The sequence below is a fragment of the Pipistrellus kuhlii genome, unplaced genomic scaffold (assembly GCF_014108245.1).
Source record: "Pipistrellus kuhlii isolate mPipKuh1 unplaced genomic scaffold, mPipKuh1.p scaffold_m20_p_19, whole genome shotgun sequence".
Classification (NCBI taxonomy): domain Eukaryota; kingdom Metazoa; phylum Chordata; class Mammalia; order Chiroptera; family Vespertilionidae; genus Pipistrellus; species Pipistrellus kuhlii.
Window position 1 is genome coordinate 13,447,222 of NW_023425504.1, and position 16,702 is coordinate 13,463,923.

Below are 16,702 nucleotides of genomic sequence, written 5' to 3' on the forward strand. Positions count from 1 at the left end.
TGCCTGCCTTCCTGATTGCCCCTAACTGCTTCTGCCTGCCAACCTGATCACCCCCCTAACCACTCCCACGCCAGCCTGATTGGTGTCTAACTGTTTGCCCCCAACTTCCCTCCTCTGCTGGCCTGGTCACCCCTAACTACCCTCCCCTGGAGGGTTGATTGCCTCCAACTGTCATCCCTTGCAGACCTGGCCCCTCTCAAATGCCCTCCCTTACAGGCATAGTACTTCCCAACTGCCCTCCCCTGCTTGCCTGATCATCCACAACTGCCCTCCCTTGCAGGCCTGGTCCCTCCCAACTGCCCTCCCCTGCTGGCCACCTTGTGGTGGCCATCTTGTGTCCATATGGGAGCAGAATATTTGATCACATGGTTGGCAGCCATATTCTGTGTTGGAGTGATAGTCAATCTGCATATTTCTTTTGTATTAGATAGGATAGAGGCCTGGTGCATGGATGGGGGCCAGCTGGTTTGCCCTGAAGTGTGTCCCGGATCAGGGTGGGGGTTCCCTTGGGGCGTGGCGCAGCCTGGGCGAGGGGCCTCTGGTGGTTTGCAGGCCAGCCATGTCCCCCAGCAACCCAAACGACCCAAGCGGAGGCCCTGATATCTGGGATATATTTACCTTCTACAATTGAAACTTTGTAGCCTGGAGTGGAGGCTTAGGCTGGTCAGGGCTGCAGAATCTTGGCTTCCTCTATTGCCGGGGAAACCCAAGCCTTTCTCCTGCTCTCTGTGGCCGCAGCCATCTTGGTTGGGGTTAATTTGCATACTCGCTCTGATTGGCTGGTAGGCATGGCTTGTGGGTGTAGAGGAGTGATGGTTAATTTTCATATTACTCTTTTATTGGATAGGATAGATATATTAGCATGCCATTTTAATAATTGACACTGAGGTATCTTTGTGCCTCAGTTTTCCTATCTTTAAAATGGATGAGTCCAAATAATTTCTTAGAATTTTTAATCTTCTTTTGATATTTTAATTCTGTGTTAATCTTGTCAGCATATTCTAATACAGTGGTTATCAACTTTTCTAATGCTAAGATCCTTTAATACAGTTCTTCATGTTGTGGTGACCGACCCCCAACCATAAAATTATTTTTGTTGCTACTTCATAACTGTAATTTTGCTACTGTTATGAATCATAATGTAAATGTTTGTGTTTTCCGATGTCTTAGGTGACCCCTTCGAAAGAGTCATTCGACCTCCAAAGGGGTTGCGACCCACAGATTGAGAACCACTGCTCTAATATAAGGAATCTTATTTTGCTATAGGCTATTTTTATTCGTGATGAAATGATGCCAGGAGAGTGGGATGTTTGTGTTACTTCTTATGAGATGGTTATCAAAGAAAAATCTGTATTTAAAAAGTTTCATTGGCGATACCTAGTCATTGATGAGGCTCACAGAATAAAGAATGAAAAATCTAAGGTAAGCCAATTCTCAATATTTTTATTAAAGGTTTATTTTACTATTATGTCTGTTTACTTCTTTATTCAAAATAAAAAAAATTGAAGGAAGGTTGTGATTTTATTCATGGACTATGAATGAAAATTAGTATTTTAAACAGTTTTAAAGTTTAAATTATCAAATACAAAACACATAAAAATTGAGCACTTTTAATGTAATGAAAATTGGGTGTTCATTTGCTATATCTGTTGCAGCCTAACTCTGTTCTGCAATAGTATTTTGATATATTGTTAATATTTGATGTGCAAATATCATTTGCATTGGTTTATCTTTATTGAGGAGTTATCTTAAGTATATTCATCTGGATTAGAAAAAGTCATTTCTTGGAATTATCTGACTTGTGTGAGTTAGAGCAGCGTTTTTCAACCACTGTTCCGCGGCACACTAGTGTGCCGCGAGATGTTGCCTGGTGTGCCGTAGGTGCAGACAAGACAAGAATTTTATAATTTTTCACTATTTTGTTTACTTAATATTTCATAATAAAGTAATTATAAAATACTTTCTTTGTGTTTATTTGATTCCTATTCAAGAGAATTACTTTATATATAGTCAATATAGGCACAGAGTTAAATTTTTTTAACATTTTCTAATGGTGGTGTGCCTCGTGATTTTTTTCATGAAACAAGTGTGCCTTTGCCCAAAAAAGGTTGAAAAACACTGAGTTAGAGTGTGGTGTTAACATAAAAATATTATATTTCTTGCCATTCAACTCCACCAACAGTAGGAAAAGCATCAGTTATTATTATGAACCTCTCTTTGGATCACTGGGCTACTTTGAGAGAAATAGGGACAGAAGTAGAGCAAAACCACTAGGTGGATCATACTCCTTTCAAATTGAAACTAATACTAGATAAAAGGATGCACGTTAGAGAATAATTGTTTACTTGAGAGTATTCTAAAGATGTGTATTTTTATTTATAATATTACTGTTATTTTATACATTTTTGTGCTTTAATTTGTGTGGCCATGTATTTTGAAAGTCAGTGTAAGATAACAGGGAAATTGGGCTCAACTCTGCTGCTTAAAAGTTGCAACCAGGTCAAGTTAAAACTTGGCTAGGCTTGTAGATGACATAATTGACAGGGTGAGGAAGATATTGTGTAAAGTGACTAGCTTGAATTCCACAGAGTTCTGACTGTTTATGTGAACCTAAAACGGAGACAATACATTTTTTGAAGTGGGGGAAGGGTCTCAGGTATGACTCTAATCTGCATTCTTCTAAGTGTAGAAATGCGTTTAATATTTTATTCAGATTTGCTTTAGTGAGGCAATGTCACCTGAACTAGAATGTTTTCCATAGAAAAAAAAAACTTTTTAAATTTTATTTTTTAATTATTATTTTAAAATATATTTTTATTGATTTAAGAGAGGAAGGGAGAGGGTGAGAGATAGAATGATGAGAGAGAATCATTGATCTGCTGCCTCCCGCTGGTCCCCTACTGGGGATTGAACCCACAACCCGGGCATGTGTCCTTGACCAGAATCGAACCCCAGGACCCTTTAGTCCACAGGCCAATGCTCTTATCTACTGAGCCAAACCAGCTAGGGCTAAGTTTTGTTTTATTAAAAAAACTGTATTGGTTGGATAAAAGACTGAATGTTGAACATTCTAATAAATAAAACAATGTTAACATAACTATTATTTCTCTAGCTTTCAGAGATTGTTCGTGAATTCAAATCAACTAATCGCTTGCTCCTAACTGGAACACCTTTGCAGAATAACCTGCATGAACTCTGGGCCTTACTCAACTTTTTATTGCCTGATGCCTTTAATTCTGCAGAGGTAAGTTTAAGTCATATATATCACGTATACTTTTCTTTCTTTAAAAAATATATTTTATTGATATTTTACAGAGGAAGGGAGAGGGATAGAGTTAGAAATATCGATGAGAGAGAAACATGGATCAGCTGCCTCCTGCACACCCCCTATTTGATCAGAATTGAATCTGGGACCCATCAGTCCTCAGGTCAATGAGCCAAACCGCTTAGGGCACGTATACTTTTCTTATGTTCACAGGCATATGTTTTCAAAGCATAGAATATAGATTGAAATTTATAATTTTTTTCTTTGTAATTCTTTATCTGTGTGTTTAGGTTTTCTCAGAAAATAGTTATTAAGTACAAATATTTAAAACAGGGATATTTAGAGAAATTGTTTTTTTTCTTCCTTCCTTGAGATTATCCTGCCTGTTAAACTTTGCTTATATCACATTGCTGCCACAATTTATGATTTGAGATAGGTTGAGTTCAGAGCAGTGAATTCACAGTTTTCTTTTAATCAAATTGGGAGGGCTTTCCGCAGAGTGATTTGGCAGGTAGAGTCTTTAAAATGATCGTTGCTTATTGTAGGCATTAACATTTGGTGAGTACTAAGGAGCTCATAGTATTAGAAAACAATGCATTTTGTAAATGTATGGTTTATATTGCTTTTATCATTAACACAAGATTATGAATAGAATGATTTAAGGACTTTTGAGCTTCATTTTCCTCATTACTGATACTAATTGATAACAAAAAGTACCAAGTTTAGCTACCCATTGGTTTATATACCTTATCTTGCTTTTGTTTGTTTTTTATTGTTGGATTAGCATTTTCATTATGATGAAAATATAATGATATGTCCTCAATTCTATATTCATACTCCTACTGGATAAAATGCTGTTATGGTATAAGAAGCCTAATAACATTGTTTTAAGGACAAACCACTGATTGAGTTTCTGTATAATGGATTTCAAATTTTGTTAGCTGCTCCAGCATTTTTCTATTTTCAGAAGTAAATAATATTGGCTATTACAGTTTACATATTTTGAAAGTGCTTGTTAAATATATATATTGATTTCAGAGAGGAAGGGTGAGTGCGTCCTGTACACCCCACACTGGGGATGGAGCCTCCAACCCAGGCACGTGTCTTTGACTGGAATCAAACCTGGGACCCTTCAATTTGCAGGCCGATGCTCTATCCAATGAACCAATCCACCTAGGGCTGAAACTTTTAAAATGAATTATTGCTATGTCAATTGTATAAAAATTTATACAGTATTGATTTTATATGAAAAAAAAAAAACCCAAACCTGTGCACTTATTGCAGAATTTTCTCACCTCCATAGGACTTTGATTCTTGGTTTGACACTAAAAATTGTCTTGGTGATCAAAAACTCGTGGAAAGACTTCACACAGTGAGTAATAGCAGATAAGAAAATTTAGTAATTAAATACAGATTAGCAAGCCAAGAAACAAACTGCCATAGACTCTGTTTGGACTGTGGGTTTGCCTCTTGGCTCAGTCTCATCACTTCTTCCTCTCAACCTTTCTGACAGCCTTTTTGGGAAACAAACTGTACTGTTTCCTCAGCCTCTCTATGGAATAGTTTTTTTGCTTCTGCTCTTCCCAATGGATAATGCGGTCCTCTCCAAAGAGACTGTTCACTCTCCACTCTCCACAGGTCTTCAAGAGCACATTGGTATTCTCCTAGTTCCCCAATGCCAGTTCTAAGCCACTGCTTCTCCACTCCTGTACAGAATTCTTCTTTTGAGGCTCATTTCTTCTTGTCATCTGCTCATCACCAGGTGACTCCCTCACATTTATTGAACACCAATTTTACATTCTTTGATAACTTCTCATATCCTTCTAATACTTTCCACTCATGTAACTCCTTTTGTACTTATTTTGTTACCTTACAGAGATCTCCAGTCCTGGACTCCTGCGTTTTCTCTCCATCAGCCTATTTCTGTGGTTACTTTTTTCTGTAGCCAGCGATGAGCCCATTTTCTAACACTTGGACCACTTTTTTTGTGAATACTTCCAAACTCCCTTTATCTCTTGATCTTTCATGTCTGACCTGAAAGCCCTAAACTGGAATAATGTAACTATGTGTCTGTCTTGGGGTATAAATTCTGCTTCTGCCACTTATTAGCAGAGTGACCTACTCTGTACTCAGGCTGTTCAACACTAATAAGAAGATTATATAACTGTACAGTTTGGAACCACAGTTTCATGTTGCCTAACGTAAGCTGGAATTTGAGGAGGCTAGTGATTCTTTACCATGGCCTTGTACAGCATTCTTTCCCATCCTATCTAATAATAGAGTAATATGCAAATTAACCACCACTCTGCTACACCACCAGCCACGCCCACCAGTCACACCCACCAGCCAATCAGAGTGAGCATGCAAATTAGCCCAACCAAGATGGCTACCAGAAGGGAGGCTTGGATTTCCCTGGCAACAGAGGAAGCCAAGCTTTCCACACACTCTGGCGAGCCTAGGCCTCCACTCCAGTCTACAAAGTTTCAATTGTAGAAGGTAAATAAATTCCAGATACCAGGGCCTCCACTTGGGTCGCTAGGGGGCATGGCTGGCCTGATAACCATCACAGGACCCTTGCCCAGGCCGCCCCACACCCCAAGGGAACCCTATCCTGATCTGGGACATCCTTCAGGGCTAACCAGCTGGCCCCCACCCATGCACCAGACCTCTATCCTATCTATTATAATAAAAGAGTAATATGCAGATTGACCATCACTCCAACACACAATATGGCTGCCCCCATGTGGACACAAGATGGCTACCACAAGATGGCCAGCAGGGGAAGGCAGTTGGGAGGGACCAGGCCTGCAAGGGAGGGCAGATGAGAGGGACCAGGCCTGCAAGGGAGGGCAGTTGGAGACCATCAATTCTGCAGGGGACGGCAGTTAGGGGTGACCAGGCTGGCAGAGGAGGGAAGTTGGGGGCAAACAGGCTGACAGGGGAGCAGCTAGACATCAATCAGGCTGGCATGGAAGTGGTTAGGGTGATCAGACTGGCAGGCAGAAGGGGTTAGGGGCAATCAGGAAGGCAGGCAGGCAGGCGAGCAGCTGGGAGCCAGCAGTCCTGGATTGTGAGAGGGCAGTCGGACATCCCTCAAGGGGTCCCAGATTGGAGAGGGTGCAAGCTGGATTGAGGGACACCCCTCCTGCCCTCGTGCACGAATTTCATGCACTGGGCCTCTAGTTTTCTATAACAGCTATTTCATACCTCCCCTACTTCCCCAAGACTTCTATCCCAGGTATTCCATGCCCCCTCTCCTTTTGCAGAAAGTAACAATATTCTTTTCTCAAAGAGAAAATACAAGTCATTAGGGTAGGAATTTCTTCAAGGATATCCATCTTCCAAGGGTATCTGCATGTGTGTTACTTTCTCTCTGAGTGGAACAGATGTTGTTTCTCTGGGCAATGCCTAATTCTTCCCATGTTAACCATGGATCTCATTTTTTCCTGTTTCCTATGGAGCTTTCTTCATAATGTATCCTTTTTTACTGACTGAATTTTCTACCTCTCCCTGCACATTGGCTTGTTTCCCTTAACATTCTCAGGTATCTCATTTATTAAATCCAAATCTACACCTATGCTAACAACCCTCACACATACAAAACAGTACCGCCTCAACATTGTGTCCTTCTCAGTGATTCATTTTATTTCTCATCCTTGATAGTTAAGTTTCTTGAAAGAGTTGTTTATCTTCTCCATTCCTGTTACCTAATCCCCTATTCACTCTTTTTAAGTTATGAAATTTTTATTAAAATGTTTTTAAAATAATATATCTTTATTGATTTCAGAGAGGAAGGGAGAGGGAGAGATAGAAACATCAATGATGAGAAAGAATCATTGATTGGCTGCCTCCTGCACACCCCCTACTGGGGATTGAATGCACAACCTGGGCCTGTGCCCTTGGCTAGAATAGAACCTGGGATCCTTCAGTCTGCAGGCCAACACTCTATCCACTGAGCCAAACTAGCAAAGGCCATAGTCACTTTAAAAAAATATATTTTTAATTGATTTTAGAGAAGAAAGGAGAGGGAGAGATAGAAACATCAATGATGAGAAAGAATCACTGATTCTCTGTCGCCCGCATGCCCCTTACTGGGGATCGAGCCAGCAATCTGGGCATGTGCCTTTGACTGGAATCAAACCTGGGTTCCTTCAGTCCACAGGCCTGTGCTCTATCCACTGAGCCAAACCGGATAGGGCTTCACTCTTATTTTTATGTACAGTTCTAATATTTTTAATTGTCTTATTGGAGTTTTGTGTGGAAGTGGATGCAGATGCATGTTTGCTATATTTTTGGTCAGTTATTTTACTGAGAATCTCAAGCCTTATTTACAAATTGAAAAATAAAAACAAAAATGTATTGTCCACCCCCACTTCTCCCCATGTATAAGCTTCATGTGGCAGAAACCATGTCTGTTTTCCACCACAATATGCTGTGTGCTGATCCATAGTAACTACTCATTAAGCAGTCATTGACTTGAATCCCCAACAGCCATCATGCTACAAATATTTGTTCAGAGTAAAATAGAACAAGTCAGAAAACAAGTTACCTTAAGTAATGGGGCATTTATTGTAAGAATGCAAAAGAGGAATAAAAGACAAATCTCCCAAGAATCTTGTCATACAAGTCATGGTACAGTTGGGCTTCAGATGTCAAACTTGGTTAAGTTTAGGGACAGGTTGTTCTGTCTCTGGTGGGCCTTATTCACTCCTGGATTCACTGACCATTGGCTTCTATGTATTCCATACAATTGAAGCTTATCTCAAAAGTCTGATGATTTTTAAGTTGTGCTATTCAGGGTACACCTTTTGGTCAGTATCTTGGCTTCTCTGTACTATTTAGCACAGCTAGCCATTCTTCCTGCTTGAAACTCTTACCTGCTTGATTTCTAGGGTATGGGATGGATTTTCTCTTATCTCTTTGTCTGATCCTCTCAGTCCCCTTTATGGGCTTTTCTTTTTCTGTTCCCCCAAATTTAGTGTTTTGTAGGGCTTTGTCTATGACTTTCTTTTTTTAAAATCTCCATTGTTGAAAGTATTATAGATGTCCCCCTTTTCCTCCATGACCCCCCTCAGGCCTTCACCACACTATTGTCTGTGTCCATGGGTTATGCATACATGTTCTCCCTGGGGATCAATTCCTATAGTTTCAGCTATCACCTAGCCTATATAATAATCCTATATAATAAAAGCCTAATATGCAAATTGACCCCTCGACTGGGAGTTCAACTGGGAGTTCTATTGGAAGTTTGACCAGGGGGTGACGGTGACGGTGGTGATGGTGGTGGTGGTGGTGGTGGTGGTGATGGCAGGTTGCTGGGGGAAGGGAACAGCAGTGGAGGCGGCAGGCAGGCAGCCAGAGGAAGGGAGGCATCCCGGAAGCCAATAGGGACTCTACCCATGCACAGATTTCATGCATTGGGCCTCTAGTACACTTTTAATTCCCAATTTTATCTCTCCATATCTCTATCCTAAGGTATAGACTTATATATCCCACTACCTTCTAAGTCTTCTGCATAAATATCTTACAGGCAGTTTAAACTCTTAAGAATTCCCCATATGATCTCATTCATGTGGAATCTAATAAACAAAATAAACTGATGAACAAAATAAATTCAGAGACACAGAAGCATGGAACAGATTGATTAATCTCAGAGGGATGGCTGTGGTGGGTGTGGAGAGATTAACCAAAGAATTTGTTTGCATATATGCATAACCAAAGGACACAGAAAATAGTGTGGTGAAGGCTTGAGGGGGATGAAGGTGGTCAATGGGGAATAAAAGGGAACATCTATAATACTTTCAACAATATAAATTTATTCAACAAAATAAATTTAAAAAGAATATGCCTTAGAACAGTGGCTGGCAAACCGCGGCTCGCAAACCATATGCAGCTCTTCCACAAAATACCACATGCGGGCGCACACGTACAGTGCAATTGAGACTTCATGGCCCATGCGCAGAAGTTGGTTTTCTGCCTGGGCAAGTCTATTTTGAAGAAGTGGTATTAGAACACTCAAGGGGCCAAAGAGCCACATGTGGCTTGCAAGCCGCAGTTTGCCGACCACTGCCTTAGACAAATTTAAGAGGTCCAAATAAAAAACCAGAAATCTGCCTTTACTTCTCCCTTTTTCTTATCTCCCATTGATCTCTAATAATAATATCGATAGTTTAGTAATGTCTGCTGTGGTTAAGTTCTACGTATGTACTATCAATACCACAAATTGTCACAGCACCTTAGGAATAGGTATCATTACTCTCATTTAAAAATGCTTGCCATATATATATATATATATATATATATATATATATATATGTATATATATATATATATATATATATGCACACATATATACATACACACACACACACACACACACACACACACACACACACCATATATATATTGTTGGATGAATGGATGAAGAAACAGGCTTTGAAGGGTTAAGGAAATTGACCAGCTCATGATAGCTAACTGGGACTGAGTTGATTGTAGAATTGACTTGGTCTGGGTTTGAATTCTGCTTCTACCACTTATTGGCCAAGTAACTTTGGTGATATTTTAAAAATTAAAATAATCACATTTCCCTAAAAGATTTATTGTAAGGAGTCAGTGTGAAGTTCATGGTGCAGTGTCTGACACATTGCAGGTACTCTATAGATGGTAGCACTATTATTTTTTTGTGATAGAATCTTCCTTGTAAGCATATAAAGCATATACTCATTATTGCATCTTTTTTCTCTGTTCATTTATATCTTCCTTAACATTGGACCATTTTCTCCTCATTCATATATTTAACCATTTTGAAGTTTCCTGAATTTTTATTTCACTTTTGGAGACTCCAAATTGACTTCTTCAAAGGTTTAAAAATCTTATATGGCAGGAGATTTTTAAGGCTTTTTTTTCTTTTAACTTATTTAATAATCTTGTCTTACTTTTTGTTGTATTTTGTGCCATCTGATTATGCATGTGTAATTTAGGTTTATATATGAAATGTCTGATAAACTTTTATAAAAACTGTAACTTTTTAGGTTTTAAAACCATTTTTGTTACGTCGTATAAAAACTGATGTAGAGAAGACCCTGCCTCCTAAAAAGGAAATAAAGATTTACTTGGGACTGAGTAAAATGCAACGAGAATGGTGAGCTATTTTATTTTTATTAGAATTTATGTATAAGGAGTTATTAAAAATAAGCTTTGAAGTGGTTCAGTTATGCCTTTAGTTCAAAAATTACATTGTATGTTTCAATGGCAAGTTAAGTAGCTCACATATGTCAATGGAAAATTGGTGAGTATTTCATTTAACCTTTGGGAAAGACATTGGCCTTGGAGTCCATAAACTTGGGTTTGAATCCTGAGCTTTTCCTCTTAATAGCTTAAATAGCAAGTTATGTCACCTCAGTTTCACTTCTTTAAAATGGGGATAATAAGCTTATCAAGATGATGTCAGGGTAAAAGAGGATAAAGTCACAGACACATTTGTTATTTTTTCCATTAGTAGAAATAGTAATAACTATAATAACAATCAGTAATAATGAGATGGGTGAAAATGTCAATGGCTGTGCATATTAAAAAAATAGAAGCTCATATGGTTTTATAAATACAAGCAAAACAGGAAATTAACAAAAGAGGAATCACAAGGAATCATAAATTAGACATGTTAATCCTATCTAATAAAAGAATAATATACAAATTGACCATCACTCCAACACACAATATGGCTGCCCCCATGTGGACACAAGATGGCTGCCACAAGATGGCCAGCAGGGGAGGGCAGTTGGGAGGGACCAGGTCTGCAAAGGAGGGCAATTGTGGGCAATCAGGCCAGCAGGAGAGGGAATTTGGGAGGGACCAGGCCTGAAATGGAGGGCAGTTATGGGTGACCAGGCTGGCAGAAGAGGGAAGTTGGGGACGACTGGGCCTGCAGGGAAGGGCAGTTGGGGAGGGACACAAGCCTTCAGGGGAGAGCAATTGGGGGGGACTTGGCCTGCAGGAGAGGGCAGTTATGGGTGATCAGGCCTGCAGAGAAGGGCAGTTAAAGGCAAACAGGCTGGCAGGGGAGCAGTTAGGCATCAAACAGGATGGCAGAAAGTGGTTAGGGGGTGATCAAGCTGACAGGCAGAAATGGTTAGGAGCAATCAGGAAGGCAGGCAGGAGAGCAGTTGGGAGCCAGTAGTCCTGGATTGTGAGAGGGATGTCCGACTGCCCGTTTAGGCCCGATCCTACTTGGATCAGGCCTATACAGGCAGTCGAACATCCCTCGAGGGGTCCTAGATTGGAGAGGGTGCAGGCTGGGCTGAGGGATACACACCCCCGTGCATGAAATTTTTGCACCGGGACTCTAGTAGTGTAATAATGTTGCTAAGAGAAACAAAATGATGCTTATATAAATAAAATTAGATCATTTATAACATAGAATGACTTCTCTACTATTGAAACCAGTATAAGGTAGTTGTGAAGAATATATTTTTCTGGACTCAGGCATATGATCAAACTCTGGCTTTATCCCTTCTGTAGCTCTAAGTTGTTTAACTTCTCTTAGCTGCTTGAATTTCTGTCTGTAAAATGTGGGTGATAATAGTACAAATCTCAGGGTTTTTATGATGATTTAACAAGATGATTTATATAAAGCCCGTGATGTAATATCTGGCACTTGCATTCAGTATAGATTGGCTCTTATTATAATTAAATATTCTTATCATTCAGATGGATACATTGGTCTATTTTTGCCTGGATGAAGGTCTAGAAAAGAAAATGAAAAATGTTTATAGGATCAGGAAAAAAATGACCTAGGAAGCCAGATATAAGAACTTGCGATTGTATATTGAATAATTATCAGATATAGTTATTTCAGTAGTTATCAGCTGATTGCAATTTCTAGTAATGAAAAAAGTAGAGGAACAGGTTAATAGGCAACAGACAGGTTAAAGTGTTTCAGCCTTTATTACTTTCTTGGATTTGCTGATCAGATTTACTATCAAATATTTATTTTTTTAAAATGTATTTTTAATTGATTTTTAGAGGGGAAGGGAGAGGGAGAGAGAAATAGAATCATTAATGATGAGAGTGAATTATTGATGGGCTGCTTCCTATATGCCTCCTGCTGGGGACTGAGTCTGAAACCCAGTCATGTGCTTTGACTTGGAATTGAACTATGACCTCCTGGTTCATGGGTTGATGCTCAACTACTGAGGCACTCCAGCTAGACTCAGATCTTATTTATCTTTAAATAGGAGTCTAAATTGTTCTCCCAAGGGGTATTTTTGATGATATTAAGCCTTTTTCATAATCAATGATTAATTATATTTAAAAATTTTAGGTATACAAAAATCCTGATGAAAGATATTGATGTTTTAAACTCTGCTGGCAAGATGGACAAGATGCGACTATTAAACATTCTGATGCAGCTACGAAAGTGTTGCAATCATCCTTACCTATTTGATGGTGCTGAACCTGGTCCACCTTATACTACTGATGAGCACATTGTCAGCAACAGTGGTAAAATGGTAGTTCTCGATAAACTGTTGGCCAAACTCAAAGAACAGGGTGAGTTATAAGTCTATATTAACATGAAATAACAATATTGATGACATTTTGCAAGATCACTCATTCATTCATTCATTCGTTCATTCGGTTAGCAAACATTGTTGAGTACTTACATTTGCCAGGAATTGTCCTATAGGCTGGTTGTAAAAAAGATGCATTGACACACAAAATAGTCTTTGCCTTGGAGAAGCTCACAGTGTGGTGAGGAGGAATAGTTGGAGTTCATTGTGATAAGTGCTGTGATTTGTTGCTTTGGGGAAGTGGTCACAGAGATGACATTTGAGGTGAGCCCTAGAAAATGTATAGAAGTAACCCACTGGAAAAGCAGGGGGAGGGTTTTCCACAGTAATGAAGACAGGTGTGAAAGAAGGGAATGTGGAGCTTATGGTATTTGGGGTAGAGTGGCAGTAATGAATCTGGGAAGATGGATGGGACTATGTTATAAAAGGCCTTTTAAAACATGCTTTAAGGAATTTGTGCTTATTTGAAGGCAGGGTGGGTTGCAGGGCAGTTCAGAGAAGACTTGGCTGTGGTAAGTGATACAATCAGACTTGTTTTTTGCAAGAGAACCTTGGAAGCAATATGGGGGAATCTACTAAGGAGAAGAGACTAGAGAGAAGAGAATAGTTAGAAGACTATGACCAATTGCTCAGCTTCAGGACAGAGAAAGTCAGATTTTAGGTCACCTCAACAAATGTATAGCATGCCTTGAAGGTGTGTATGTGGATAAGTGTGTGTGTTTAGAGGAATGTTCATGTGCTATATATTTATATTTCATATGATGCTTACTTTTATTTTTGTAACTTTCAAATTAGTTTTACACATGCTGAATAACTTGCTTTTTTGATAAAATGTTTTAGGTTCAAGGGTCCTCATTTTTAGCCAGATGATTCGCTTGCTGGACATTTTGGAGGATTATTGTATGTGGCGTGGTTATGAGTATTGTCGATTGGATGGACAAACCCCACATGAAGAAAGAGAGGTAAGGATGAGAAAATAAAGACTTCAAAATTTAGAGTTCAGTTAGCCATGTTTTCATCATTAAGGAGTTTTGAACTTTGACCTTTTTTTGTAGCTAGAGGCATTGAATTTCTCACTGCCACTTCTCTCTCTCTCTCTGAGATTTTCAATTTGGCTTCCATTACTCTGACACTTTACCAATCATTCTTTTCAAGGTCTTCAAAGACATTCTCATTTACAATATCTAAAGGATACTACACTATTGCATCTTTACCTCCTCTAACCATTGCTATCTCTGACCTTTTGATTACTAACTGCTTCTTAACTAACTCTTTGACCTCTGGTTTTATGTCATTTTCTTTAATCGATTTGCCTCCTACAGTAGACCCTCACCATTCGTGGAGTTTAACATTGAGATTTTTCTACTTTATGAGCAACCCTAAAGACTCAAGAAACATAGTAATTTGTAAAGGGAATAATCTCAATCTTACAGAGATTTTGTAAAACTGAAATGGGATAACATAGGTATAGGTGCTGATCATACGTTTGGCTCTTGGAATACTAAAAGTTTGATATACAGAAAAGAATCATTTAGTTAGTGAGGAAGCCTACTTAGCATCCAGTATTTTTTTCTCATATTTGGAAATTCTTCTAGGTCTTAGATTATTCCTCACGAATGTCAGGGGTCTAATGTATTTTAAACATTTTAAAGCACTTTTTTGGGGAGGGCTTTGCTAATTTATCTTCTCTTTTCTGTGATCCTTCAGGACTCTGTCTTTGGCCTCTGTTTTAAGTCTGTACTCATGCTCTGGGCAAAGATCGTGATTTCATGGTATAGTGGAAAATGCATTGAACTTGGTTTCAGAAGACCTGAATTTTAGCACCAACTCCACCACTTTGTAGTGTATGCAAGCCATTTAATTCTCTGAGCCTCAGTATCTTTAACTGTATTATAAGGGTAATATTAATACCTAGGCTTCTTTTATCTGACAACGTTGTGAGGACCATTGGATATAATAGGTATGAATGCAGTTTTTAAATTGTGTGGTGCAGTTTATAGCGCATGTCATGAAATTGCACACAATCCTTTTTACCTCTCAGCTTTGGGGCCCCTTCTTAGGTCACAAAGACTCAGCACATGGCCTTCTCCCTCCATAGCTGCGGTGGGCCCTCTGTCCCTTGTATGTTACATTGAAGCCTGGCTAGAGCATAGGCTAGGTACACAGGTCCTTTTCATATTAAGGGTTTACCTGCTGCCCGCTTTGGGGAAACAGTAACATTTACAATAGTAGGAAATTTGAAAGCTTACCCTGTCCCCTGCTCTATAGTATTTTACTCTTTCTGAAATGGTAACTTGAAGGTTTACTGGGCTTTTGCCCTTTTGTTCTTGAGAATGGGTTTCTCCAAATCCACTTTAAGCATAGACCATATAGAACCATTCATAATGACCCTGCTTCCTGGAATAAAGATGATACAAAGCAGAAGAATAGATGCTTTCTGATTTCAACTAGCCATTTTGCATTTCTAGCTGATCTCCCTCCTCATAAACATCATAGACATTACCTAATTATGCCCAAATTCTTTTGTTTTCTTAAAATTTCAAATATTATTCTCCCTCCAGAGGCTTTAAATTGCATGTGTTGACTTTAGATACAACAAAGTCAGAGCTGATCATTTTTTATTTTTTGGAAATGCCCTGCTTTTCCATTATGTTGTTGTCCTCACAATCATTTCAATCATTTTTATTATTTTCCCAATAAGAAGGGGAAGACCATATTTATTCCCTACTTTAATCATTTCCCAGCTGATAATGAAGAATTCTTTCTCAATAGTTTCCAGATTTGCCCTTTCTCCATTGATACAGTTAAATTTAACTAAGTCTTTGGTCATCCTCTGACTCAATTCCTGTAATGTGCACTGAATTGGCATCCTCACTTTTATAGGGAAAGGGACTACCATTTGTCAAGCAACTACTGCTATAAGCTAGGCAATTTATAGTTCCAATTGAATTCATCCAGTAGCCCAGTAAAGTCTTGGCAATTTTTCTGTACTTGAAACTGTGTCTCAGAGAGGTTAAATGCTTGCTCAGATCCGCATATGTAATAACTGGTAGAATTATGATTCACGCCCAGGTTTTTGCTATTTCCTCTACACCAACTTGCCTCTCACTACACCATGCTGCTTTCTGTACTGCCCTCTCTACATGCTATACTGACTGGCAGTGGGAGTCACCTTTTCTGCCTGCAACTTTTGACCATGCCATTCCATTCATGAAAAGTGTAACTGCCTATATTTTGTGATTATAACAGTAATATTCGATTGCTGAAGGAAATTTGGAAAAATATTTCTGGCCAACCTTTTAATGAATATAGTCATGTATATATTGACTATATAAATATAAGAGTATATGTAAAATATACATTAGAATATTATAATTTATTTACTATGTACATTATATATAAAGTTCAGTATCCTGATACTTTTTATTCAACATCAAATTGTACTTTCCAGTATTAGTAAAAAAGTCATTGTAAAAATAATTTTAGTGTAACATTTAATCTTATGGATGTACTATGAATAATTTATCCCTTATTGTTGATCATTTAGGTCGTTTCAAATTTTTCACTATTTATAAATAATGGTAAAGTGAAAGTCCTTATACATAAATCTTTGTGCACATCTCTGATTATTTCCTTAGGATAATTTCCTAGAAGTGGAATTACTGGGTCAAAGGGTATGAATATTTTTAAGAATCTTGATGCATATTGCCAAATTGCTTTCCAGAAAGGTTGTACCAATTTTCACTCCCAGCAGCAATGTATGAGAGTGCCCGTCTCACCGTCCCCTTCGTCAACATTGAGTATTATCATTTTTTTTAAATTTTCAAACAATGGTATTATGTTTTAATTTGTATTTATTTGATTACTAGTG

The 16,702-nt window shown here is 38.6% G+C and overlaps 1 protein-coding gene across 13 annotated transcripts in view; it reads left to right on the forward strand.

Moving 5' to 3' along the window:
- Positions 1-16,702, forward strand: part of SMARCA1 (SWI/SNF related, matrix associated, actin dependent regulator of chromatin, subfamily a, member 1) — an 89,542-nt gene that overhangs the window by 17,695 nt on the left and 55,145 nt on the right. For 9 of the 13 annotated variants that reach the window (XM_036443450.2, XM_036443451.2, XM_036443442.2 and 6 more), the window contains 7 exons: positions 1,267-1,422; positions 3,113-3,244; positions 4,569-4,637; positions 10,297-10,406; positions 12,585-12,811; positions 13,672-13,793; positions 16,470-16,505. In XM_036443450.2, the coding sequence (XP_036299343.1) occupies positions 1,267-1,422; positions 3,113-3,244; positions 4,569-4,637; positions 10,297-10,406; positions 12,585-12,811; positions 13,672-13,793; positions 16,470-16,505 (852 nt within the window). The remainder of the gene's footprint in view (positions 1-1,266; positions 1,423-3,112; positions 3,245-4,568; positions 4,638-10,296; positions 10,407-12,584; positions 12,812-13,671; positions 13,794-16,469; positions 16,506-16,702) is intronic. The other 4 variants (XM_036443445.2, XM_036443448.2, XM_036443441.2 and 1 more) reach the window with 1 other exon arrangement.